The sequence below is a fragment of the Ambystoma mexicanum genome, chromosome 1q (assembly GCF_040938575.1).
Source record: "Ambystoma mexicanum isolate Mex_15411 chromosome 1q, UKY_AmexF1_1, whole genome shotgun sequence".
Classification (NCBI taxonomy): Eukaryota; Metazoa; Chordata; class Amphibia; order Caudata; family Ambystomatidae; genus Ambystoma; species Ambystoma mexicanum.
Genome location: NC_090922.1, coordinates 659,877,894 through 659,904,316, shown reverse-complemented (window position 1 = coordinate 659,904,316; position 26,423 = coordinate 659,877,894). Strand labels below are relative to the sequence as shown.

Genomic DNA, 26,423 nt, shown 5'->3' with positions numbered 1-26,423 from the left:
TTTCTTGTTCCAGGTGTTCCAGGGCTGAAGCGGGCGTGGCTGAAGACTCCGAGCTGCTAAAGACACGGTGAGCGTTACGCTGCAGCAAGCAGAATAACGCGAAGCACGTGTGGCTGTCCGGGTGTGGCTTAAATAGCCTTGGAAGAAGTCCCAGGTAAGTATTCTTCCACAGCCCCACCCGAGAGGAAAGGAGTCCCTGAGGTAAAGTAGTCCCTTTAAGCCTCATTTGGCTTGTGTCTTCGTGCAGCATGGTCTGCATCAGGTAGGTATGTGTCATGATGCCTACCTCTAAGGAGCCAGGCCGGGCCCATCAACCCCAGAGGCAGACATCATTTTCCCCAGGGAAGTCTCAGCGGGCCCAAGTCGGGGCCCTTTGGACTCAGTCCTGGCGCCTTAGGCGCCAGGCTCATAGAAGAGGATATGTGTTTAAGTGCTTGGGTGCACACTTACCTGATGCAGACCTTGCTGCTTCATCCAGGCCCTCTTGAGGCCTGAATGGGACTACTTAACCTGTAGGACTACTTCACCACCCGGGTGTGGTCAGGGAAGGATACATACCTGATTGGTGGAAGGATACATACCAGGAACTTCTTCCAAGGCTATTTAAACCCCACCCGAACAGCCACACATGCTTAGCGTTGTTCTGCACCTAGCAGCTGGACGCTCACCGTGTCAGCTCCTGCATCCTGACTTCAGCCACGCCTGCCAGCACCCTGGAACACCTGCAAGGGGAGAAAGGAAGAGAATAGGAGAAGAAAAGCCCTTACCTGCTAAATCTGCATCCCGGAGTCATTTCTCCAACGGCCCTGAAAAGGAGGACATTTTAAAGGCATTTCGTTTCGATCGCTGCAGCGCTGCATTTTACTCAACTTTGCAAGGCGCTTCCATCTTCAGCAGCGATCTTCCGGATTCAGCTACGCCCCGGCGCCTAGAGGAAAAAAGACAGGAACAAAGGTGAGAGGGAGAAAAGGAATAAGGAAAGCTCAGTTTCCTTTTAAGTCTTACCTGTTGGATTATTCCCACTGCATTTCGGGTCCTGCTGCTTCCTGGCATCTCCGGACCCCGGCCCCTATGGGGAAAAAAGACAGACCTTGAATGAGCGAATGCAAAGACATTACCTGAGCACTCATCCAGAACTGTTTCACTTCGGGTCGGCGCCATATCTCCGGCACTCCGAACCCCGGCCCCTAAGGGGAAAAAGACATAAGCATTAGCGCTTGCTGCAATTAGACAACGAACATTATTATTAAGCTTGAACTTTTGAACAGAACTTTTACAGCGCCTTACCTGAACAGTCAAGCTTACCTGAACTCCCATCAATCCTCAATCCAGTGAAGTAACTGGGTTTCAACGCGCCCCTGCATCAGAAGCAGGATGGAGAGCTCATCGTTCCAAACCCTAAGGTTAGGCTTCACGGGGAATCGTGGAGGAGGTATCGTGGAGGGTTGGAAGGGAGTGGGAGGCTTGAGCATTGTTCCACAGTTGGTAATACTCCCTTTTCACGCACATTCGGGTATCCAACGAGCCAGGGAAGCCAGAATAGAGGGGCCCTTCCTGTCCATCTTCAGAGTTCTGCGCCTTCAACGCTGCGCCTCCGTGGGAACCAGGTGAGCGTTACATTACGCGAAGCCTTACCACAATTTCCCACCTGGGCGCTATGGAGACTTCCGAGACAGATCAGCTGGCCCATCTTTTAGGGGATTTACGGGCAGAAGTGCACTCAGCCCGCCAGGAGACTAATGCTCTCAGAAGGGAACTAATCCTATCCAAGGAAAGAACTGATGATCTGGCCAAAAGGTTATTGCAGGGCCAGGCAGAGCACACTCCTTTACCTGTTTCCGGAGATATTTCTACAACAATGGGTTCGAATAACCCGGTACAAATCAATCTACCTTGACACATGCCTTTGGCCCCGCCGGAACGTTTTGCGGGGGATCCCAAGAAATATGCCGTTTTTATGAACCAATGCCGTTTACACTTTTTATGCAGGCCCGGGGCCTTCCCCAACGACCAGACCAAAGTAGCCTTTGTACTATCTTACCTCAGTGGCTGTGCTGCTGATTGGTCTATTCCATTGGTAAATCAGGATGATCCCATTCTCCGGGATTTCCAGGGCTTCCAGGCCAGCATGGAAAGATTGTTCGCTCGACACTCGCAGGGACAGGCCCTTGACAACGAACTGCTATCCTTACGACAAGGTAATCGGGATCTTTTGTCCTATATCGCCACCTTTAATAGACTAGTTGTGGAAACCAGATGGCCTGAAAATAAAAGGATCACATTGTTTCATCGAGGCCTGCGCGGAGAGCTTAAAGATGTTATAGCTCAGATAGTAGATCCACCCCAGGCCTGCGCAGACTACATAGACTTAGTGGTTCAACTTGATCACAGACTTAAAATAGAAAAGCAGATCGGCTCAAGTATGAAACCAGAGTACCTATCAAGACCCACGTTAACTCCAAGAGTACTGACGTTTCCGAACCTATGCAAATTTGCAGTGTTAAAGGACCATTAACGCAGAAGGAACGAGGGAGAAGGCGACAAATGCAACTTTGTCTGTATTGCGGAACTTCCGGTCACTTTCTTCAAAGTTGTCCAGTTAAACCACCCAAGAAGGTGGTTGGAGCCACTGATAACGAGTTATTTACACCTGGTTCGGGAAACGACCTAGCCCGACAAGCGTAGGGGTCCGCTTGCCGAGCTTGAAAACAAACTCTTTGACCTCGCATTTTGTCATGCCAATGGTGCTTGTGAACCCAAAACAGCCTCAGCAGTTGCATGCTATAAAAGCATACATAGACAGTGGAGCTATTGGAAATTACATAGACCGTGAATTGGCTTCCAGGATTAAGCTTCCTCTCCGCCCGAAAGTAACCCAAGATGTAATTACTACAGTTGATGGAACCGAAATAGCCTCAGGGCCTGTAACGCATTCCACAGTTGAAATCACTCTGGTGGGTCAGGACGGACATCGGGAAGCAATCGTGTTTGATGTGATCAAGGCCCCACAATTTCAAGTACTTCTTGGAATCCCTTGGTTAGAAACACATAATCCGAGAATAGACTGGCGAGCAAAGAAGATAACTTTTCCTGATTGTGAACCAACCTGTTACCCAAGGAATCCAGCTATGGGTCTAGCCTCTGTAACTTCCACCCCTGTACAGCTACCATCTGAATACCAAGAATTCCAAGACGTTTTTCAGAAAGAGCAGGCTAACACCTTACCTCCCCATCGATCTTACGATTGCCAAATCGACTTGGTACCCAATGCACAACTACCTTGTAGTAGGATTTATGCTCTTACTGAACCTGAGAACCTGCATTTGCGCCAGTATTTGGATCAATACCTGGCCAATGGTTTCATTCGCCCATCAAAGTCACCAGTCTCTTCCGCATTGTTCTTCGTGCCTAAAAAGGAAGGAGACCTTAGGGCCTGTATTGACTACCGCGCCCTAAATCAGATAACGATTAAGAATCGTTACCGTTTGCCCCTGATACCTGAGCTTATCGACCAAGTAAAATATGCTCGTGTGTACACCAAGCTAGATCTCCGAGGAGCTTACCACCTGGTACGTATAAAAGAGGGCGACGAGTGGAAGACTGCATTCCGCACCAAATTTGGGCTCTTCGAATATCAAGTAATGCCCTTCGGTTTGTGCAACGCACCTGCCGCCTTTCAGTACTTCATGAATGATGTTCTTCGGGAATTTATCGATGTTTGTGTCATCGTTTATATTGACGACATCCTGGTGTATTCCTCCTCAGAATCTGATCACAGAAACCATGTTAGGGCAGTTCTTGAGAAATTGCGCCAGCACAAATTATTTGCCAAGCTCGAAAAATGCGTTTTTCATACCACAGAAGTGGAGTTTCTCGGATTCATCCTGACACCTCAAGGAATCCGAATGGACTCGCGGAAAGTGGACGCCATTCTCAAATGGCCATCTCCTAGCTCTGTGAAGGGAGTGCAAAGCATGCTTGGCTTTGCCAATTTCTATTGAAGGTTCATCCCGGAATTTTCTCGAACTGTTCAACCCATCACAGCTCTCCTAAAGAAAAATAAAAGCTTTGAATGGACTCTTGAGGCTGAACAAGCCTTTCAGGACCTGAAAACCAAATTCACCTCTGCACCTGTATTGAAGCACCCGCGCCCAGATCTCCCTTACATCGTGGAAACCGATGCATCCAGTTCGGCCATGGGAGATGTCCTGTCGCAAAGAGACCCAGAAACTAACCAACTACACCCTGTAGCCTTTTGGTCCAGAAAATTCTCTCCACCTGAACTCAATTACGCAATTACCAACAAAGAACTACTGGCTATTAAATCAGCTTTCAAGGCTTGGCGTCACTATCTTCTCGGTGCAAGACACACCATCACCGTAATTACGGACCACAGAAATTTGCAGTATTTAAAGACGGCCAAAGCTCAATCTTCGCGACAACTCCGATGGGCTTTATTCTTTGCGGAATTTGATTTTGTAATTACCTATCGCCCTGGCTGCAAGAATGGTAAGGCAGATGCCTTATCCCGGATAGGCATGGAAGAACCCAATTCGAGTTTAGAACCTGTGCCAATCATACCGGAACAAAGAATTCTGGGCTTGACTTCATTGCAAACCATTGAGGACATCCAAGCTCAAGTAAAACAGCTTTTTGACTCTTCTGCCTTACTGGAATGGAGTCAAAAGGGTCCTCACTACACCGTTAAGGATGATTTACCCTACTTCCAAGAGCGGTTATTTCTGCCAAGTAAAGAATTGCAGGAACTTGTCATTACCCGTCATCATGAATCATTAATGGAAGGACACCCCGGTATCGCGAAAACAGAAGAAAAGATCAAACGCCACTTCTGGTGGCCTTCTTGGAGAAAAGACATAAAGTCATTTGTGTTTTGTCTTGCGGAATCTGTGCCCAAAATAAGAGTCAAAAGAAAAGGCCAGCCGGCCTACTTCAACCTTTGGACATTCCACCAGCACCTTGGCACACCTTGTCAATGGACTTTATAACTGACCTGCCTCCTTGTGGTGGTTACAACACGATTCTCGTAATAGTGGATCTATTCGCCAAAATGGCCCATTTTATCCCTTTAAAAGGATTGCCGTCAGCTTCCACCTTGGCCAAGGAATTTATGGAAAATATAGTGCGGTTACATGGTTTCCCTTCCATATTAGTCTGACCGTGGAAGTCAATTTATCTCCCACTTTTGGAAGAAATGTTGCCAACTAGCACAAATAGACGTGCAGTTATCCACCAGCCACCACCCCCAGACCGACGGACAAACCGAGAGAACCAATCAGACTCTCGAGCAATATCTGCGGTGCATGTTACACCAATCCGAGTTGAATTGGAAGGACATCCTTTGGATTGCAGAATATGCATACAACAATTCAGTGCATTCTGGAACCGGACAGACTCCTTTTTATACCCTGTATGGTCACCATCCTCGGACCTCTGACCTAGATCCACCTCTGACCCTGGAGATGCCTGCAGTAAATCACCTACATTCCACAATAACCCAAGCCTTCAAAGAAGCTACAACCCACTTACAGCAAGCCAAGAAAAAGAATAAAGAAAACGCTGATTTGCACCGAAGTAAAACTCCTCCTTACCAAGTAGGAGATCAGGTATGGCTAGCAACTAAACATCTACCCCTCAAGGGTCAGCAAACTTTTAATCCCAGATTCATTGGGCCTTACCCCATCAAAGCTATTATCAACCCAGTGGCCTTTAAACTCGATTTACCATCCAACATGCGGATTCATCCCGTTTTTCACGCATCTCTTCTAAAACCAGTACAAACTGGAACCAGACTGTCTGAGCCCCCAGGCCCTGTCCAAAATGATGGAGAATTAGAATTCGAAGTGAAAGACATTTTAGATTCCAAGATAGTTAAGTCGAAACTCTTCTATCTTGTTGATTGGAAAGGATATGGACCTCAGGAAAGATCTTGGGAACCCAGTAACTATGTTCACGCACCACGATTAATTCAAAGATTCCATCGAAGATTCCCGCACAAACCAAAACCCCCGGAGGAAAAGACCTTGGGAGGGGCATTGAGGGGGGTACTCTGTAACGCTCACCTGGTTCCCACGGAGGCGCGGCGTCGAAGGCGCAGAACTCTGAAGATGGACAGGAAGGGCCCCTCTATTCTGGCTTCCCTGGCTCGTTGGATACCCTCCTGTGCGTGAAAAGGGAGTATTACCAACTGTGGAACAATGCTCAAGCCTCCCACTCCCTTCCAACCCTCCACGATACCTCCTCCACGATTCCCCGTGAAGCCTCACCTTAGGGTTTGGAAGGATGAGCTCTCCATCCTGCTTCTGATGCAGGGGCGCGTTGAAACCCAGTTACTTCACTGGATTGAGGATTGATGGGAGTTCAGGTAAGCTTGACTGTTCAGGTAAGGCGCTGTAAAAGTTCTGTTCAAAAGTTCAAGCTTAATAATAATGTTCGTTGTCTAATTGCAGCAAGCGCTAATGCTTATGTCTTTTTCCCCTTAGGGGCCGGGGTTCGGAGTGCCGGAGATATGGCGCCGACCCGAAGTGAAACAGTTCTGGATGAGCGCTCAGGTAATGTCTTTGCATTCGCTCATTCAATGTCTTTGTCTTTTTTCCCCATAGGGGCTGGGGTCCGGAGATGCCAGGAAGCGGCAGGACCCGAAATGCAGTGGGAATAATCCAACAGGTAAGACTTAAAAGGAAACTGAGCTTTCCTTATTCCTTTTCTCCCTCTCACCTTTGTTCTTGTCTTTTTTCCTCTAGGCGCCGGGGCGTAGCTGAATCCGGAAGATCGCTGCTGAAGATGGAAGCGCCTTGCAAAGGTGAGTAAAATGCAGCGCTGCAGCGATCGAAACGAAATGCCTTTAAAATGATGTCTTCCTTTTCAGGGCCGTTGGAGAAATGACTCCGGGATGCAGATTTAGCAGGTAAGGGCTTTTCTTCTCCTATTCTCTTCCTTTCTCCCCTTGCAGGTGTTCCAGGGTGCTGGCAGGCGTGGCTTAAGTCAGGATGCAGGAGCTGACACGGTGAGCGTCCAGCTGCTAGGTGCAGAACAACGCGAAGCATGTGTGGCTGTTCGGGTGGGGTTTAAATAGCCTTGGAAGAAGTTCTGGTATGTATCCTTCCCTGACCACACCCGGGTGGTGAAGTAGTCCTACAGGTTAAGTAGTCCCATTCAGGCCTCAAGAGGGCCTGGATGAAGCAGCAAGGTCTGCATCAGGTAAGTGTGCACCCAAGCACTTAAACACATATCCTCTTCTATGAGCCTGGCGCCTAAGGCGCCAGGACTGAGTCCAAAGGGCCCCGACTTGGGCCCGCTGAGACTTCCCTGGGGAAAATGATGTCTGCCTCTGGGGTTGCTGGGCCCGGCCTGGCTCCTTAGAGGTAGGCATCATGATAGTATGCAGCATGGTCTGCAACAGGTAAGATTTCTGTAATGAGCCTGGCGCCCATGGCGCCAGGACTGGACTTTATTCTTATGAGCCTGGCGCCGTAGGCGCCAGGACTGTAGCCAAAGAGCCCCTAACTGGGGTTTTGGGCATGCTTCAAGTGGCATGATGCCTGCTTCCGGGGTTGCTGGGCCGGTCTGGCTTTACGGGGGCAGGCATCGTGACAGCAGGCCCGAGAACCATCTTGGTTTGGTTCCACAACTACGGCCTGATGTTCATGAGACAGGTGTGATACCTGACTCCTTCTCCCATGCGCCCATCACAGTGATCCCTAAGGAAGGCAAAGACCCTAAAAAATGTGGTTCATACCGCCCCATATCGTTGCTAATTATCGACGTCAAGATCTACACAAGGGTACTTGCAGTGAGACTTGAAGCGTACATGGTTTGCCTGGTACACTCGTACGAGGTAGGGTTTATAATGGGACAGCAGGGTGCAGATACAATGCGAAAGACACTACGTCTGATCCAAGAGTTGTGGAAAATGGCAGGGGACCCGGTCCTCCTCTCGGTCGACAGGGAGAAGGCATTTGATAGGGTGGAATGGGGTTTCCCGGAGGCAGTCGCTGGCAAGGTGGGACTGGGTCCTCGGTTTAGGAAGAGGGTGAAGGTGGTAGTCGTCCCCCAAAGCCTCAGTAGCGTTGAATGGCGATTACTCCCGCTGGTTTGACCTTGGTAGAGGAACGCGGCAGGGTTTCCCCCTCTCTGCAACACTGTTTGCTCTCTTCCTCGAGCCCCTTGCTCAGAGACTCAGAGGAGACCAGCAGGTGGAGGGACTTAAGGTGGGCGGGAGAGAATATAAGGTAGCCCTATACGTGGATTACCTGCTGTTACATGTACAGAATACTCTGACGTCCATACCCCGGGCTATCCACTTAATTGAACAATATGGGACACTGGCTGGTTTCAAGATCAATGTAGCCAAATCCATTCTATTCCCACTCCAGAGATTCGATCAAGGGGAGACTGACGGATTCGCCCCACTGGGTCTCGTGATCTCAGGCGACACCCTCCGCTATTTGGGGATAAATCTAACAAGGGACCTAGACGCCCTATATGAGGCCAACGTTCCTCCTCTTCTCTCGACCTTCTGGGCTGACCTAGAAAAGTGGGCTAAACTTACAATATCCTGGCTTGGTAGACTCAACACTGAGAAGATGGTGTGTCTCCCCCGATTCTTATACCCGTTCCAAATGCTCCCGATTTGCCTGCCAAAGTCTTTGTTTTGCAAGGTAAACTGGGCAGTCCTGAGGTTTTTAGGCACGGGAAGAAGGCAAGAGTAGCGTATGAGGTCCAGACGTTACCCAAAGACATGGGTGGTGTGGGCTTACCAGATCTGCAGAAATATTACGAGGCAGCGCATCCGAGTTCTTATTCCCCATCTCTGGAAGGGGACTCGGCCTCTGATGGCTCGGTGAGCATGATTAGTGACTAATTACTTCCATGAGAGAATAGTCCCACCCGGGTATGCTCAGTTAGTACATAAGACTCTGCCATGACCACCGGCTAATACCAATGTCAAAGGAACATTTTACCAACACATCACGACCACGAGGACACTGGAAAATGATCCACCCGGAAGAGGACACCGTTTCACAGGGTACGGGGGGGAGCGAGGGAGGGAGGGAGGGAGGGAGAGTGGGGTCTTACAACAAATGCAAGACAGTTTTAAGGAATGGACAGGGGTGAAAGGTTTAAATTGAAATTGTACTACAAACAATGTTTTACCTGCAAGTACTGACTGTAAAAAAAAATCTAAATGTTACATGAGTACCTAGACAAAGGGGATACTACGTAACGCCCTGCAGCCCCCTATTGTTATTGTGTGCTGGGTCTAGAAAGTTACAAATGTAAGTAAAGTCAATTTAGTTTAGCCAAGAGAAGGTATTTAAACCTTCGGGAAATTTGGAATACCTCAGTGTCACTGCACTGAGGGTACTGTGTGACGCAGTGTAAAAAGATGCCTATTGAGTTTGTCAGACTCCAAAGTCAAAAGAAAGTGTTCAAATCAATGGAAAAACAAGAGAGTGGGGAAAAAGGTCTCTCTCTCCAGGTTAGAAATTAAGTCCTAAAGTCCAGCAAAAAGAGCTGGGTGTCTCTAACTCTAAGGTTGAAGGGAATTAGCACATTTCGGAGAATTCTCTCTTAAACTTGTCCCCCTGCCCTTTCCCACACCCAGACTAAGGGACAGGGGGATTTAAACCACTCCTGGATGAATCTCCTTACTCCAGTCGGTCATACTTCTGGAGAGACAATCGGCATTTTGTTGATTACACCCTGACCTGTTATATGCTGAAATCAAACCCCTGAAGGCTGATTGACCATCTTAATAATTTAGGATTCTCCTCCATCTGCATTAACCATCTCACAGGTTGGTGGACTGTTTGAATTACAAAAGTAGATCCATACATGCATGGTCTGAACTTCTTCAAAGACCACACAATGGCAAAACATTCTCTTCCTGCACCTATTCCTGTATTGGAAGCATCCGTTTGTACAATAAAGGATTGGTTGTAGTCAGGATCTCTCAAGACTGGAGCTTGACAAAGGGCTTTCTTAAATCCTTCAAATGCATTGGTGCACTCCTCATTCCACCTGACCTTTTTGGGTAATTTGGGTGAGGAGACCCATTTAAGGGAGAAGCTATGGTCCCATAGTTCTCAATGAATTTCCTATAGTAACCTGTAAGACCTAAAAAAGCTCTCACCTGGGTTTAAGTAGTAGGCGGGGGGGCAGTCTTGTACAGCTTGCACATTGCTAGGCAATGGCCTGATTTCACTGCCTCCTACCTCCCGACCAAGGTAGACCACTTTACTCTGTCCAATTTGACATTTGCTTGCCTTTGTCAGATGGGCCTGCTCATGAGCCTGCAATACATACCCTAAGCGGTCAATATGCTCTTTCCAAGTAGGTCTGAACACTGCAATGTCATCCAAGTATGCCTTAAGTTCTCCATCCCATTCAGAACATGATTTACCATACGTTGGCATGTAGCAGGTGCATATATTAGTCCAATAGGCATTACCTTAAACTGGTAGAGGCCTCCTGGGGTTGAATTGCAGTTTTCTTTTCGGCATTGTCTGCCAGAGCTATTTGCCAATAGCCTGAGGTTCAGTCAAATGTACTGAGGTACTTGGCTGAGACAAGTTTATCCACCAGCTCATCTGTCCTAGGTAAAGGATGGGCATCAGTCATGGTGACTACATGAAGATCTCTATAGCCCACAGAGAATCTCAACTCCTTGGATCATGTCTTTGGCACTAGTACAACAGGACTTGCTCATGGACTTGTAGATGGCTCTATTTCCCCGAGATCAAGTATCTTCTTGGCCTCTTCCTTTATGTGGGTTCTTACATGTCTGACTTTCTGTAACCCCTGCTCTTGACAGGTAGACAGTCACCAGTGAGGGTATCATGCTGGCCCCAAGTGGTCAAGCCTGGTGTCAGTGGAAACGGAGAGGAAAACTGATGTAACAGAACCTTGCACTCCTCCTGCTCCAAAGTCAGATCAGAAGAACAAATCATTCCTATTTTTCCATCTAAAGGCTGTCCCCTGAGAAGATCAGGTATAGGTTCACCCTCCTCATCTTGATCAGATGCTAAGAGCAAAACTCCCAATCCTGGTTTGGATACACATGCTGTAAAGGCGGTTAGTGTGAAAGACCCTAGGGGCCTTCTTGGGATTGCCCAGGTCAACTAAGTAATTGACCTCCAAGTTGACCCACAACTTCGAAGGGTCCAATCCATTTATTTTCTCTTCTATTTCATTTATATTGCGCCGGTAACTCGCGAATCTCGGGGCGCAGAAACATGAACACGCGTAATACCATCATCAGACCAGGGACAAAACAAAGAATGCAGCTAGATGTAAAATGAGGGTCAATTAGCTAAAAATGAGTCTTCACATACTTCCTTAAGTAATTCACTTCTTTTCTTATATTAATGGGTAGGTTGTTCCAAAGACCCTGCAGTAACTGTCGGGAAGGATTTGCCTATGCCTATCTTACGATTATGCTTCTCTACCACCACTTTGTTTTGGTCTGCCAATCTAAGAGAGCGAGTGGGTACGTACGTGTGAATTTTTGCTTTCAAGTACACAGGAGCATTGCCGTAAATGCAGCGATGTGCAATGGTAAGGGCTTTGAATTGAATTCTATTCTCTATTCTAAGCCAATGCATTTCTCTCCTGAAATTGCTAATATGATCACGTTTGGATATGCACTTAATCCTGACTGCGTTGTTTTGTATAATCTGGAAGGCTTCAATGCATTAATTGTTTGCTCCTACCAACAGGGCATTTCCGTAATCCAGCTGAGATAGGCTGGTTGCCCTAGCCACTGTGGCGCAATTATCCTCTGAGAGATAGGGCCTGATGATTTTAAGGAGCCTAAGATGGTATCCACAAGTTTTTTTGGTGCTTTGCGCCTGTGCTTCGGCTCCTAATAATGCTTCCATCATTATACCGAGTGTTTTAACTTTATCAATGACCTTGATCGGTGTGTTATCTATCTGAAAAGATTTGTATTCTGGGGAAAGGGAGTTTCTGACCTGCTGGGAACCGAAGACCATCAACTCAGTTTTCTTTCCGTTTAAACACGTCCAATTCAGATTCATCCACTGCTCAATGCTGGAGTAGATGTTAAGTAGATTTTCATTTTCTTTATGATCTCCAAAAAGTTCAATCACTGAGAATAGTCTGCATAGTTCATAAAGTAGACATTTAACTGCTCCAATACAAGGTAGAGAAATCTAAGATACAAGTTAAACAGGGGAGACATGCTGGCTCCCTGGGGAACCCCAGAGGATTTCTCTTTCTGACGTAAATTTCACCTCAGTGAACCTGAGATGTCCTTTTCTTTAGAAATGGCATTATCCACCCCTTAGCTGCCTTAGAGCAGCTTGCTATTTTACTCGGTGCCACTTCGAGAAGGCCATGGTCTAGAAGATAGAAGGCTGCACTGAAATCCAATAAGACCAGGGGGCCTGCTTTCCCATTGTCCATAATACTGAGCATCTTTGTCTGAAGGTCTAACATCGCCGTCTCAGTACTATGGGCCAGCCTAAAGCCCGACTGTTGGGGATGAAGAGATTCAGATGCTTCTACATGCGCCTGTAATTGTTGAGTGTCTATCCTATCCATAATTTTCAAAAGAAAATTACAGTTAGTAATTGGCCTGAGATTACAAGGGTTTCTGGGATCCATACCTGGTTTTCTTAACCAGTGGAGTAACAGTAACTCTTTTTATGTCCAAAGGGACTATTTGGTCCCTAAAAGAAGCGTTAATAATTTTGGATAGTATAGGTGAGAAGAGATCAGAGTTGTCCAAGATCATTTTTGCTGGAAGGATATTTTCAGCGCAAGAAGTTGGCTTCATGGTAGTGTTTTTTTCATCTCCTCTGGCGTAGTATTGGAGAAGTTGAAAATGTTAACTTTGTCAATAGCCTCTTCCCTAGGTAGATTAGAGTTTTTAGGTTTATGTAATTGGTATTTAGTAATGAACTCTCTAGTAGCTTCAATTTTCGTGGAAAATGTTTGTTGTGCATTCTCACAATCTTGTTGGGATGGGATGAAGGAGGGGGTGAAATGGCCTTAGGCTTTTCAATAGACTTCAGGATACTGAATAGTTTGCCTGTGGCATTACCCGCGGAGGTAATTTTGTTGTTGTAGTACTGACTTTTTGCCTCCATTATCTTTCTTATATTTTTGCTCTACATTCCATTTTTCCTTGTTCTGTACTGTAGGGCTTTTTTTCCTTACATTTTCTAGCTTTCTTTTTTTCCTTTTTTGTTCTAGCAAATCTTTAGTAAACCAAGTAAGGGGTTTAGCAATTGATCTGTGAGTTTTAGACTATAGGGGAGCATTCTGGTCGACCAACTGCTTGAGGTGTTCTAGTAGGTTGGTCATCATGCCTTAACAGGAATCTTCCTCTTTGATGTTATTATTAACCTTTGTGTCCTGTAAGGCCCTCTGCCTTTTAAGTACCATAACTAGAACTAGCTGGTCTGGAGTGAACTCCACCATGTTGGCCATGTTTAACCACAGCCATGTTTAACCACAGCCTGACCTGCTTTCATGTTATCAGAAGCTTCTGTCATCATTTGTGTAATTCTCCTTCAGAGACCCAACACATAGTCAATGAGTCTCACTGGCTTGGGGGAAGGAGCACTCTCGAACCCTTCCTTGATTAGGGCCAATGGACCTCTAACTGTGCGACCATAGAGGAGCTCCAAGGGGCTGAAAACCCCTTTCTGAGGGACTTCTCTATAAGCAAAGAGAAGGCTTGGCAGTAGAACTGCCCACTTTCTAGTACGGGGTTCCTCTAAAGCACCAATCATGCTCTTCCTAGTTCTATTAAACCTCTCCACCAATCCATTGGTTTGGAGCTGGTAGGTTGTTGAGTACTTGTAGGTCACTCCACAGTTTAGCCGCATGGCTTGCAAGTATTGGGACATAAAATGTGTCCCCCTGTCTGAGATAACCCCCTTAGGAAAATCAACCCTGATAAAAATACCAAGGAGGGCATTAGCCACTGCCTGACAAGTAACAGTCCTCATAGGTATGGTTTCAGTATACCTGGTAGCACGGTCTACCACAACCAATATAAATTGGCTGTCTGAAGATGTGGGAGAGTCTAGGGGACCCAGCAATGTCGATCCCTACCGTCTCAAAAGGAACTCGCTGCACTGGGATGGGCACCAAGGGTGCCATGTTCTTGGCTCCACTCTTGCCAGAAGTCTTACAAGTGTGACATATTTTACAGAAGTTATCTATATCAGACCCCATCTTAGGCCAGTAGAAATACAGAGAAATGGTCTCCTTGGTCTTCTTAAAACTTAAGTGACCAACTAAATGAATCTCATGGGCATATTGTAGAAACTGTGGTCTCACCACCTGAGGCACTTCAAGTCTTCTGAATTCCCCTCGGTGTCTCTGGCCAATTTACTTTGCTCCTGCTTCCCTTTTCCCTTTACTGGGAGGCCTGGGGGTGCTTGATACAACTCCAAGAGTCTTTAAGTCATTTCCCAACAGGATTCTCGCAGTTACCTCACTTTGTACACTGACAGGAATCCTCAGTCATATTGTTGCACTGGTTGAGAGCTGGTAGTATAATACCCATCTTGAGTGGTCCTCCTGCAAGATTATTGGGGTCTTTGGATGCCTTAGCAAGATCCTCAGGTTTGAAAAAAGATTCATCCACTACTGTGATGGTAGCCCCATTATCTCGAATGGTAGGGGTCTCCTGTCCATTTATAAGTACACTGTCCTTATAGTATTCTTTTGTGTTGTCTGGAATAGTTAAACGCATCTACATTTTGCTGTTCCCACAGACCCAGGGGGACACACTTGCTGAGACTCCATTGGGGTTTTCATCCAATAGTCGAAAGTTACCACTTGGCATATGAACTTCATCCTCAGGGATACAGGCTAAGGGGGCAGTGTGGACCCCTGAATGCTTACCCTTGCATCTGGGATCCACTTTCACATAGTCAGTTGTCCCACAAGCATACCATTTACCAAATGTTCTTAGGAATGGGGGCTTCTGCTGACCTCCCTCTGGTTTAGCACCAGAAATGTCACTAGACTGACCTTTTCACATGGTGTTTACCCTTTTTCTGTTTGTGGCCCTCTTTTGGGTGGTTGGAATTGGAATTCTCTTTTCCATCTTTCTTGTGCTGCTGAGTGGCCCCGGAATCCTTGTGAATGGCCCTGTTGGCAACCCACAAGTCAGCAGCCTTTGCTCAGCTCAGGAGAGCTTTCATCTAGTTTCTACTGCGGTTTGTGATTTTTCTAAGATTTTGGCTATATTTTTTTCAGTCAGTCAAGCCTCAAGCTCCATCGATCCACCTTCTCATTAACGGGGACCAGTTTTTCTGATTCTTCAGCGCCCCCACAAGGGCGGATTTAGTAGAGTTTCTTCTTGGAGGATTCCAGAAGCTTCTTCGAGGCATACACTGCGTGGACATGGCAGAGAAGAGACTTGGCAACCCTGTTCAAGACTTGCCCAGGCTGCGGCTTGCGGAACATCTTTTCGGGCGACCGGCATTCCCTGTGCCTTTACTTGCCTGTACTCGGACCCGACGCCCATGGAGGACGACTGTGCGTCTTGTCAGGAGATGGTAACCCTCACACTGAACGATCGGCGCAGGCGTCTCAACGAGTGGCTGCAGGCCAAAGCCCTTGCTCTGGGTGAGTCCCGGCAGCATGCCTCCCCTGCCCAGAAGAAGGTGGTTGAGTGGTCTTCTATGACCTCTGAGGGCGCCCCTCCTGCAGGTGCCAAACCGAAGGCTAAGAACCGGGAGTCCACTGCCACCGGGAGCGCCGTTGCGACGGGCTCCGGCGGCCAGGGCGAGTACAGCATCTCCATTACCTTCAACCACGAGCCAATGCTCAAGTTCGTCTAAGAGGAAGTTGGACCATCCGGGCAAGCTCTTGGAGAAGACCCAGACAGGCCCTAGAGAGGTGGTCAAGGGAGATTGGGGCTCAGCCGCCCCCCTACCCCCCAAATACGAAGGCCTCAGGCTCGACCAAAGTCGTGAAGGCCCAGCTACATCTCACGAAGGCCCCTTCCATCGAAGGAGTGGTGGCGTTCCTCGCGAATTCCGCCGAGGCGGATCCGCAGGGCACAGCCCTGAGGACAAGACTGTCCCCGACTGCCAGGAGGGATTCCTCTTTTTAACCCATCGAAAAGACACCGGAGAAGAGGATGCCTATCATTTCCCCGAAACCATCTCCCTTGGTCGCAGAGAAGGGGGGGGCACAGTTGCCCTTCAGGGCTCTGATACCTCCTCTGAGGAGGAGCTTACAACCTCTGGACCCTCCAGGAGGAACGATGTGTCGAGAGCAAGCCCTATGGGAAGGATCCCAATGAGGGTGACAATGAAGGTGACGACCATGAGACCGACTAGGAGCAACAGGGCATTGAGGACCAGCCTAAGCCACAAACACCCTCGCCTCCGTCGCCGCGCCACCTCAGTGCCACCTCAGCAACCACCTGGAGACATCTTGCTGGACATTCACACTGCTCTGCATACCCTATGCTCTGAGATCTGGACAAGAATGCCTTGTGCGACGGCGGGCCGACCCACAGAGCCGGGCCCATCGGAGGAACCACCATCCAAGAAGAGGAGAGTTCACCCTCCTCCTCCTTTCGATCCTTCACCATCCCCTTACCCCCCCACCCCTGTGGGATGATGTGGATCTGGACATGGCGATGACAGGCACGGATGACAACGGTGGTTTGGGGCATCTTCCGTTTCTGCTGCCCAGATCTTCAATGCCCGACGAGATAGGCTTGTTCCATGCCATGATCTCGAGGGCCTCAGAGCTGTTCCAGCTTGTCCCTGAGGAGAAGAGGGTTTCCTTTACCTGCACTGCGAGGCGAAGAGGAAGACCGTACTTTCGATCCCGCTCTTGGATGACATTTGGGACGAAGGGTTAATATGAAGAACCCTTCCACGGCCCTTGCGAAGAGGGACTGTTATGAGGAGATACAGGGTGCCGGACTCTGCGCCCAAGTGCTTACGGTCCCAGCTATCTCCGGACTCTGTGATTTTGGCGGCAGCCCCCGAACTACTATTCCCGCCGCCCCCCACACCCACCAGACAGTGAGGAGTGGAAGAAGTTAGATGCCATGGGGCCAGGAGTTGTCACGTCGTGGCGCGTTACGGCAGGGAGCTTAGGTTCAAGATTGCTCCCCTCATGGACTTCCTTCCCGAAGACAAGAGGGCCGAAGCCTTGGAGATCCTACAGGAAGGTGAGGTGGCATCGGACCACGCCATTACAGTGGCCACACACTGTGCCGACACAGGGTCCTGCCAAATGGGCAACAGCGTTTGCCTTCGTCGGCGGTGTTTGGCTTAGGGCCACTCATTACCGCCAGGATGTTCAGTCGAAGGTGTTGGACATGCCCTTTGGGGACAATTTGTTCGGGAAGACTTTGGACGAGTCTCTTCAGGCCATCACGGCGGACACTTGACTGCTTGTGCCTTGGGCACACTTCAGCAACGACGACCATCCTTTCGGACTTCCAGAGGAAAATCCCAAGGTTCTTCCAAAGGTTTTCACAGCAGTGCTCTGTCCTACCGTCAACCCTCCTGCTTGTCGGGCCAGGAGAATTACAGGGGCCGTGCCAAATCTGGATGACGACGTCGCCAAGGCCTTCGTCGGCGCATGGAAGACCATCTCCACCGACTGTCGGTTGCTGGACGCTCTCGCTCACGGACACATTCTAGAGTTCCAACGGAAGTGTCCCCATATACCACCAGTGGCCCGGTAGGAAAACCACGTCCCTCAGCTGCTGCTGGAGGTGCGGGCCATGCTAAAAAAGGGTGCGATAGAGCTCGTCCCGAAGAGGCTCTGGAGTGCACTCTTGTTACTTCCTCGTCAAAAAGAAGACAGTCTGTTGGAGGCCCATCCCGGTCCTCCGCTGTCTGAACAAGTACATCAAGTCTCAAAAGTTACAGATGGTGACTCTTCAGCATGTGCTCGGAAAGCTAGAAGAGGGGATTTTCTATAGTCGCTGGACTTGGAAGATGCTTATTTTCACATCCCCATACACATGGGCCACCGCAAGTTCCTTCGCTAAGTGCTTCAAGGGCAGCATTACCAGTTCAAGGCCCTTCGGATTGAAGTCAGAGCCAAGGGTTTTCACTATGTGCCGGCACAGCTGCGTCTACGAGGGATCCACTTCTTACCCTTACCTGGACGACTGCCTCATCCGTGCAAGCTTAAAGGACATCGCCGTCGAGCACGCAGCGAGGACCGTCCAACTCCTGACGGATCTGGGCTTCTCAGTGAACTATGCAAAGTCCTGCATGATTCCATCGCAGGACGTGCAGTTTCTGGGATCCTGACTCAACACGGTGTCATGTCTGGCATCTCAGTTGGAGGAGACGATAGCGGCCATCTTGGGCAAGGTACAATGGCTGTTGGCCCTGAAGATCGCAAGCGTGAGGTCCATCAATTCCCTGCTCAGCATGATGATGATCAGAATATACCTCATTCGCTGTGCAGGCTACGGATGTGTCAGCTGCAGGAGTTCCTCGATGCCCGTTGGATACAAGTGTCAGGAAGTTTCAAGGACAAGGTCACACTCGACGAGAGTTTCCGTCGAGCGATACGGTGGTGGGGAGCAGATTTCCAGAGACAGTCAGAAAAGATTTCTCCCTGGAAGGATGGGGAGCACGCACTGGAAGTCTTCATGCAAGAGGCGGTGGCTACCGGAGGAGAAGACGATGCACATCAACGTGTTGGACCTGCGGCCAGTGTTTTGGGCCCTAAAGTCCTTTTTTCCGTCCCTCAAGAGCAAGGTGGTACGGGTCTTCGCAGACAACACCACCACGATGTTCTATATCAGGAAGCGGGGGGCGGAACCAGATCTCCAGCGCTCTCCAAAGAGGCTGAGGACGTTTGGCAATGGGCAGTAGCCCAGAGGATGTTCCTCATCCCGTTTCATCTGGCAGGAGTGAAGAACATGTCGCTGACTCTCTGAGCAGGGAGCTCCGCTCTTGCCAAGGGTGGGAACTTTGGCAGGACCAAGTGGATCACCTGTTCCGCAGATGGGGCAATCCCCAGATCGATCTGTTAGCGACTGCGACGAACACCAAAAGCCAGAGGTTTGCCAGCAGGTAGCACGTGGGATGCATTCTCTTTCCCTTGGGATGGCCTGTTTCTGTATGCGTTCCCTCCATTGCGGTTGCTTCTTCGATTAGTCAATCAACTCAGATGGTCCTGGTGCAGGATGATCCTCGTCGCACCGGCGTGGCTGAGACAGATATGGTACCCGGACCTCTTGGACATGTCGGCGTCCCCTCCAGTCAAGCTTCAGGCGGTCACAGATCTTCTTGCCAGGGAATGAGGCGTGATTCTGCACCACGACCCATGATCGCTGAACCTGAAGGCGTGGCTCCTGCAGCACTAGAGTTTGGGGGTACGATCTCCCAGCGGATTGTAAGGAGGTGCTTGCCAAGGCCAGGGCTTCGTCTACTCTCAAATGCTCCGGGCACAAGTGGAAGAGGTTCGCCCTTTGTTGCCGTACTCAGAAGATCGACCCTCCATGAGCCACTGCTCCGCAGGTGCTTCTGTATTTGTCTTTGGCCAAGGTAGGACTGGCCCACGCTTCCATCAAAGTTCATCTGAAGGCTATCTCCGGCTATACCACATCTCCTGAACCATCATCCTTATGGTTGCATCGTTTGGTCAAGGAGGTCGTCAAAATAACTGTTTTGTTCGTTTCTGCTGGTGAAGGCTCTGGCCCCGGCATGGGACCTCAACATGGTGCTGACTAGGCTTATGGGGCCTCTGTTCGAGCCTATGCATTCGGTGCCACTGACATTTTTGTCGTGGAAAACCGCTTTTCTTCTGGCCATCACCTCTGCATGAAGAGTGGGAGAGATCCAGGCCCTCTCTTGTAAACTACCTTATTTGACATTCCACGAGACAAGAGTAGTGCTACGGACACACCCCGCCTTCATGCCCAAGGTGGCGTCGGACTTTCATCTAAATGAGCCCTTGGTGTTGCCTGTATTCTTCCCGACATCTTAGTCCCCAGCTGAGAGGACTTTGCACTTGCTGTATGTGGCTAGAGCGCTTAAGTTCTATGTGGACCACACACAGTTTCCGAAAGACGTCGCAACTTTTTGTGAACTTTGGCCCAAGACTTCCATTTCCAGGTGGCTCTCCGGCTGCATCACCCATTGTCACCGGTTGGAGAACCGACTGTTGCCGGACTGTCGGAGCCCACTCGACCAGAGCGATCGCTGCAACTACGGGGTTCCTGTCTGGTGTGCCCCTGCTTGACATCTGCAGGGCAGCTACGTGGAGGTTGACGCACACCTTCACGAAGTTCTACTGTGTCAACAGGGATTCCAGGGAGGAGTCCAGACACGGCCAAGTAGTGCTGCGCAACCTGTTCGCTTGAAGGTGAGCCTGGTGAGGAGTTAAGAGATGCTTAATGTTGAGCCTTGCTACCTCCTGTGGTTGTGCATGTGTGTGTACTGCTATGTATTCTTTATTCATGAGCATGTGAATCCATGCTGGAGAAGGAACGTTACTTACCTGTAACTTGTTCTCCAGCATGGGTCTGGCATGGATTCACATGCGAACCCTCCCGCCTACCCGTCTGCGGCTCTTCTTTTGGTCCTACTGTCACTCTGCTACCAAATCTGAAGATGGCTGCCAGAGGAGGGGCTTGGTTATAGGGCAGTCATTGGCTGGGGGCAGTATGACCCAGAGACCAGTGATTGGTTGTTAGGAGAAAGACAGTTCAGAAGTGAAACTGATTTTATTTACTGAGGATTCCCAGCCTGACGGCTGGGAATATTCATGAGCATGTGAATCCATGCCAGACCTATGCTGGAGAACAACAGTCACAGGTAAGTAACTTGTTCCATCCAGTGCACTTATATAGGATCTGCCTGCCCCATAAGGGATGCTAATTAATTGGTTCCAGCCCAGTCTGCCTGTCTTCCATCACAATGGTCTTCTCACTGACGTAGGTCAACAAACAAATTGTATCATTGTACTGTGCACCTGTCAGGCCTTAGGACTATCACAAAGGAGATTCTGGGGCACTCTAACTTTCACACACACATTTCACTCTCTCGCCGCAGCGCCACAAGGTCTCCACCCTCGTTTTGAACTATAATATATCTATCCCTCGCAGCACCTCACAATACAAATCATATAATTGTAGCTCAAAGATGTGCAATGTCCGTCCTCTTTGAACATTTCAGGATTTGTTACTTTGGGATTGGTGGTCAAAGGGCACCTGGTGCCATGACATTTAGGATCTTGAGGTTTAGTCAGTTGAATGGACTAACTTGTGGTCGCCTGGGAATGAGCCGGGTCATGCTTTGGCTAGTGTGAGAACTTGCACACTAGGCGCTGGTTTGTGATTGCGGCTTTGTAGGGAACTTTCCTTGCTGATTGAAAAACATATTTGCAACACTGTTTGGGAGAATTTTCAGTTTAGTGCTAAATTCCTCCCACCTTGGAGACCCCCAGCTCTTTTACTGAGCTTTGGAACTTTGTACTTTAAATCCTATGTGTTTTTCTGTGTTTCTTTTGACTTTGGAGTCTGACAAACTCCATAGAAGCATAATAGCAAAATGGTCCGTTCTCCATTACATGTAGTCTTATGCGAGGGGGGTTTAGGTCTTGACTACCACTGTTTGCATACGATTTGCATACGATTTTGGTGAGTAACTTGTACTTCCTAATGCAGGCCATTTGACGACCAAACATCCGGAATGATTGGTATGGATCCAGCCTGCAGCCATGCTATGAACCACCATTACTATCATCACCACTATCAAAGCTACCCAGATGATGCTGGAAGTGGTACAGTCATGCAGAAAAGCGTGAAGGAACCCACAGTCAAGAAGAAAGATGAGCCCAAGCCTGCTCCCAAAAAACCCAAGGAGAAGGTTGATGCCTTATCTCAGTTTGACCTCAATAACTATGCTAGTAAGTGAACGTAGTAAAGAGTGAATATTGATTTCTTGATCATTAAACTTGATAATTGTGTTAACTATCATGTCCATCACTTGACATCATGTAAAGAAGGATGGGAAAAATGTGCATGTCTTCTTGGGGATGTCAAAATTTGGGTATATCACCAAGTACAGAATTGTAAAATTTGGGATAAATCACTACAACCCTATACATATCCACTAATTGAAGGAAAGCTAGATACATTCTAGTCCTCGCCCACAACGTGTTTAGAAATATTCACCATTCACTTACGCAGTTAAATATCTCCTAGTCTGGCAGCTCATTTGAGCCCCTGAGAGCCCGTAAGGGCCTCGAGTGACCTGACTTTTTATATACAATGGGGTGGGGGGAGAAGAGGGTTGCATGTGTGTGTGGGTTTGTATACATTTATGAAGCTTGTGGATCTACTTAGAATGGCATTCTTTGTATAGGCTGACATCTAGTGGTTGGCGCAGGGCATTACATGGCTTGTTTTCATAATTAAAAAGGGAGGCCAGGGCTTGTTTGATGCTTTCAATACTATCCCTACTGTGACGTGTACTGTACCCATCGTCCTTCACGCATCAAAGTCTTCAGATTGTTTGTTTTTTTCCATCATCATGTTGGTTGCATTTGCAGAGTTTTACCTTTTTGGAGTCGTTGCTTGTTACCGAGCATATATATACACACATCTAGATGTTTTTTAATATCACTCTCTTTGGCGACCAAGAACCTCAACAGCGTCTTTATTGCACCCACGACTCTGAAGCATCGCTGATGTCCTCAACTCTTCAGGCTTCAGCCTACACAGTTGGGATAATGGATGGGCGGGGGGCGGTACATTTCGTGCATTTTAGAGAACTCACAACGTATTTCCCTCCTCATACAAATCATGTCACTGTTCCCCGGCGCTTATAATGTAGAAAACTCCCTTACATTTCTGCCCATCTTGTAATAAAACATTTCCCTGGAATGACATTGTGTGTTACGGGAGTTTTGCTAAAGTCTACCAGCACATCAGACTCTGTAAAACTATCACTTCGTATACAGGCCCCAACTCCTAGAATAAGTCTGTACTACCCAAAGGTTTGGTAGAATGGCAGAGCAGCCAGACCTATGGTATGAGTAGGATGTGAGCTGTAGGTAGGTACAATGAACTCGGTAAATTCATAGGCCCAAAGAAACTCACATACTTGTAGTTATGATAAAATATACATTTATTTTATATACACAAGGCAAAGCTATATCCAGGTAAGTAAACACTATTTAGACTAACTGTTATGACTGTTTCTTTGTTTTTTAAACATTCTTTATTACAGTTTTATAATAGAAGTAAAAAATGATACAATATAACAGTCAATAAACAAAACAAGAATCATGTAAATAATTTCAACACAATTTTTGTCCAATATTTACAGGGCCGCAAAGCTCAGAATGTTGAGCAAAGAGAGGGTGGACAGGAATCGGTGGAGAAAGAAGGAATGTGAGGAAAGCGATAGAGGAAGAAAAAAATAGGGAAAAAAGGGATGATTGGAGGGAATTCACACATAAAATGTGTTGAAGACATTCCAAATTGCAAAAGATTTCTTTTCTATCTGATGGCTTATCCTCTCTCTACCCGAAAGAATAGCTAGATCATGTAACCTGCTATCAATTGATGGTCTGGCATCGCTCTGCCAACACTTCAGGATCAGCTTTTTTTGCTATCAGAAATGCTCTGTAAGACCAGAAAAGTTGGTCAACAGATAACTGAATACCCACTGGGAATAAACCTAACACACAGACAAGGGGAGCGAGGGAGTGATAGATTTAACACAAGATCCATTTGCCGCAAGACCTCCTGCAAGTAATTACCCATTTCTATATTGCAATTCCAGCATGTGCCCTCTTGTACAAGTTTGCACCGCTTCCTTTTCATAGGCGTCTAGTATATACCATGCACAAGTCTTTGTTCAGTGAACCTCGGATCCAGATCAACCATATATCTGGATGGTCCTGCACAGATTGGTCTCCGATTCCTTTCTAATATTTCAGAACCCAATTCTATAGACCAGAAAGCCTTCTCTGAAGGAGAATTGCTACTTCTCCAGCATGGGGTCTGGCATGGATTCACATGCTCATGAATATTCCCCGTCGTCAGGCTGGGAATCCTCGGTAAAGAAAAAAACCAGTATCAGTTTCGTTTCTGATCTGTCTTTCGTAGTAATAACCAATCACTGGTCTCTGCGTCATACTGACCACAGCCAATGACTGCCCTCTACCTAAGCACCGCCTCTGGCAGCCATCTTCAGATTTTTACCGCACGTTCATGTGTTGGGATCCTCGTGCTATTGCTCTCGAGCGTTAGTGCTATTTTTTCACGTTTTTTCTCAAAAACTTCGTTTTTTTCGGTCAAAAGAGCCTCAAGCTCCACCGACTCTCCATCCGATTAACGGGGACCCGTGTCGGATTCGTCTGCGCCCCTCAAGGGTGAAGATTTCATCGAGCTATGCTTTTGGAGGACTCCAGAAGTTTCTCAGGCCCGGACATGGCCCAGGCGAAGGGAAGCTCGACGCCCGGAAAGCTGTTCAGGATCTGCCCTGGATGCCAGCTGCAGAACGTCTTTAAGGAGGACGAACACTCCTTTTGTCTCTACTGCTTACATGAGGACAAGACGCACGTGGAGAAGGACTGTGCGTTTTGCGGCAACATGTCGGAGCGGACCATGAAGGACCGCCATCAACGTCTCGCCAACTGGCTGGAAGGGAAGAGCCCGTCAGGCGAGAAGAAGAGGAAGAAATCCGAGCGGTCTTCTAAGACCTTTAAGGACGCGACGGGGGTCCAACACAAGGCCAAGCACCGCGAGTCCGCTGGCACCGGGAGCGCCGAACGGTCGGGCTCTACGGGCGCCAGGCAGGGCGCACCCTCCCCGGCACCTTCAGCCACGAGCCAACGCTCTGGGTCGGGTAAGAGGAAGGGCGAGCACCCGGCGAAGCTCCTGGAGAGGCCCCGGTCGAGCTCGAAGGCCCCATCGGAGGGGGAGCGAGGCAGTGTCCCCCCCCCCCTCAAGGATAAGGCGGTGAGCGCACCTAAGGTGGTGAAGGCCTTAATCCATCCGGCCAAGCCCTCTATCGATACTGTCGCGGCGGCCCTGGCTCAGCCTGTGGAGGCTACACCAGTGGTGGCGACCTCGGGGCTCAGAGTCTCCCTGCCACCTCGGAGGGAGTCCTCTTTTGTGCCCATCGATAGGACCCCCGTGAAACCCCCGGCGGGGAAGAAAAAGGGGGGGCAGGGCGTCGTCGTAGATTCAGCCTCAACCTCAGAGGAAGAGCTGATTGAGGTCTTAAGCCACGGCCTTGGCGTGGAAGAAGACCGGCCCGTCGGGATGGATCCCGACGCAGGTGACGACATCGTCGAGGGTGCCGACGGGGCCCTGATCGCCCGTCGGATTCCCCTCTGCCAGTGCTGCAAGACAACTCGGCGGCCATTTTGTTGGCTATACAGTCCTTATGTTCAGAGATAAGGACGAGACTACCGTTGCCGACGGAGGAACCTCTCCCGTCGGGGGATCCTGAACCGGGACCTTCTGGTGCTCCCCCGCCCAAGAAAAGGAGGATTCACCCTCCACCTCCTTTTCAGCTGTCGCGCCCCGTCCAGCCCTCCTCCCCGTCCACCCGAGGGGATGATATGGGGACTGACACGGCAGCGACGGGTACGGACGACGAGGTATACGACGAGGATCTACCGTCGTCACCTCCCACCAGGGCTTCTCCGCCCGACGAGATTGGATCGTTCCACTCCATGATCGCCAGGGCATCCGAGCTTTTCCAACTCTGCCCTGAGGAGAAGAAAAAGGAAGGATTCCTTTATCAACGGCGCGAGGCCAAGAGGAAGACGGTGCTCGCGGTGCCTCTACTGGACGACATTTGGGATGAGGGCCTCGCCCTCCTCAAGAACCCTTCCACGACGCCAGCTAGAAGAGACCGGTACGAGAAGAAGTACCGGGTCCCGGACGCGGCCCCCCTGTGCCTCTGGGCGCAGCCTACCCCGGACTCCGTCGTCTCCGCGGCGGCCAGGAAGAAAGCGGGGGGGGGGGGGGGGGGGGTGCGGCCTCCACATCGACTTCCCCACCGGACGGCGAGGGAAAGAAATTGGACGCTATGGGACGCAGGGTCATCTCTTCTGCAGCGACGACGATTAAAGCGGCCAACGCCTTGGCTATCGTGGCCCGCTACTACAATGAGCTATGGTACAAACTGGCTCCCCTGCTGGACTTCCTACCGGACGACAAGAGGGCGGATGCCCTGGAGATCCTACAGGAAGGCGAGGTGGCGTCGGACCACGCCATCACTATTGCGACGGACATCGCCGACACTGGGTTTCGCCAGTTGGGCAACGGCGTGTGCCTGAGGCGGCGTGGATGGCTCAAGGCTACAGACTTCCGTCAAGACGTACAGACCAGAGTCCTGGACATGCCGTTCGATGGGAACAACCTGTTTGGGAAAACAGTGGACGATTCCCTTCAG

At 49.1% G+C, this 26,423-nt stretch overlaps 1 protein-coding gene across 7 annotated transcripts in view; it reads left to right on the top strand.

The window, feature by feature from the left end:
- Positions 1-26,423, top strand: part of PRRC2C (proline rich coiled-coil 2C) — a 1,565,218-nt gene that overhangs the window by 668,198 nt on the left and 870,597 nt on the right. For all 7 annotated transcript variants that reach the window (XM_069641251.1, XM_069641250.1, XM_069641252.1 and 4 more), the window contains exon 16: positions 21,671-21,912. In XM_069641251.1, coding sequence (XP_069497352.1) covers positions 21,671-21,912 — 242 coding nt within the window. The remainder of the gene's footprint in view (positions 1-21,670; positions 21,913-26,423) is intronic.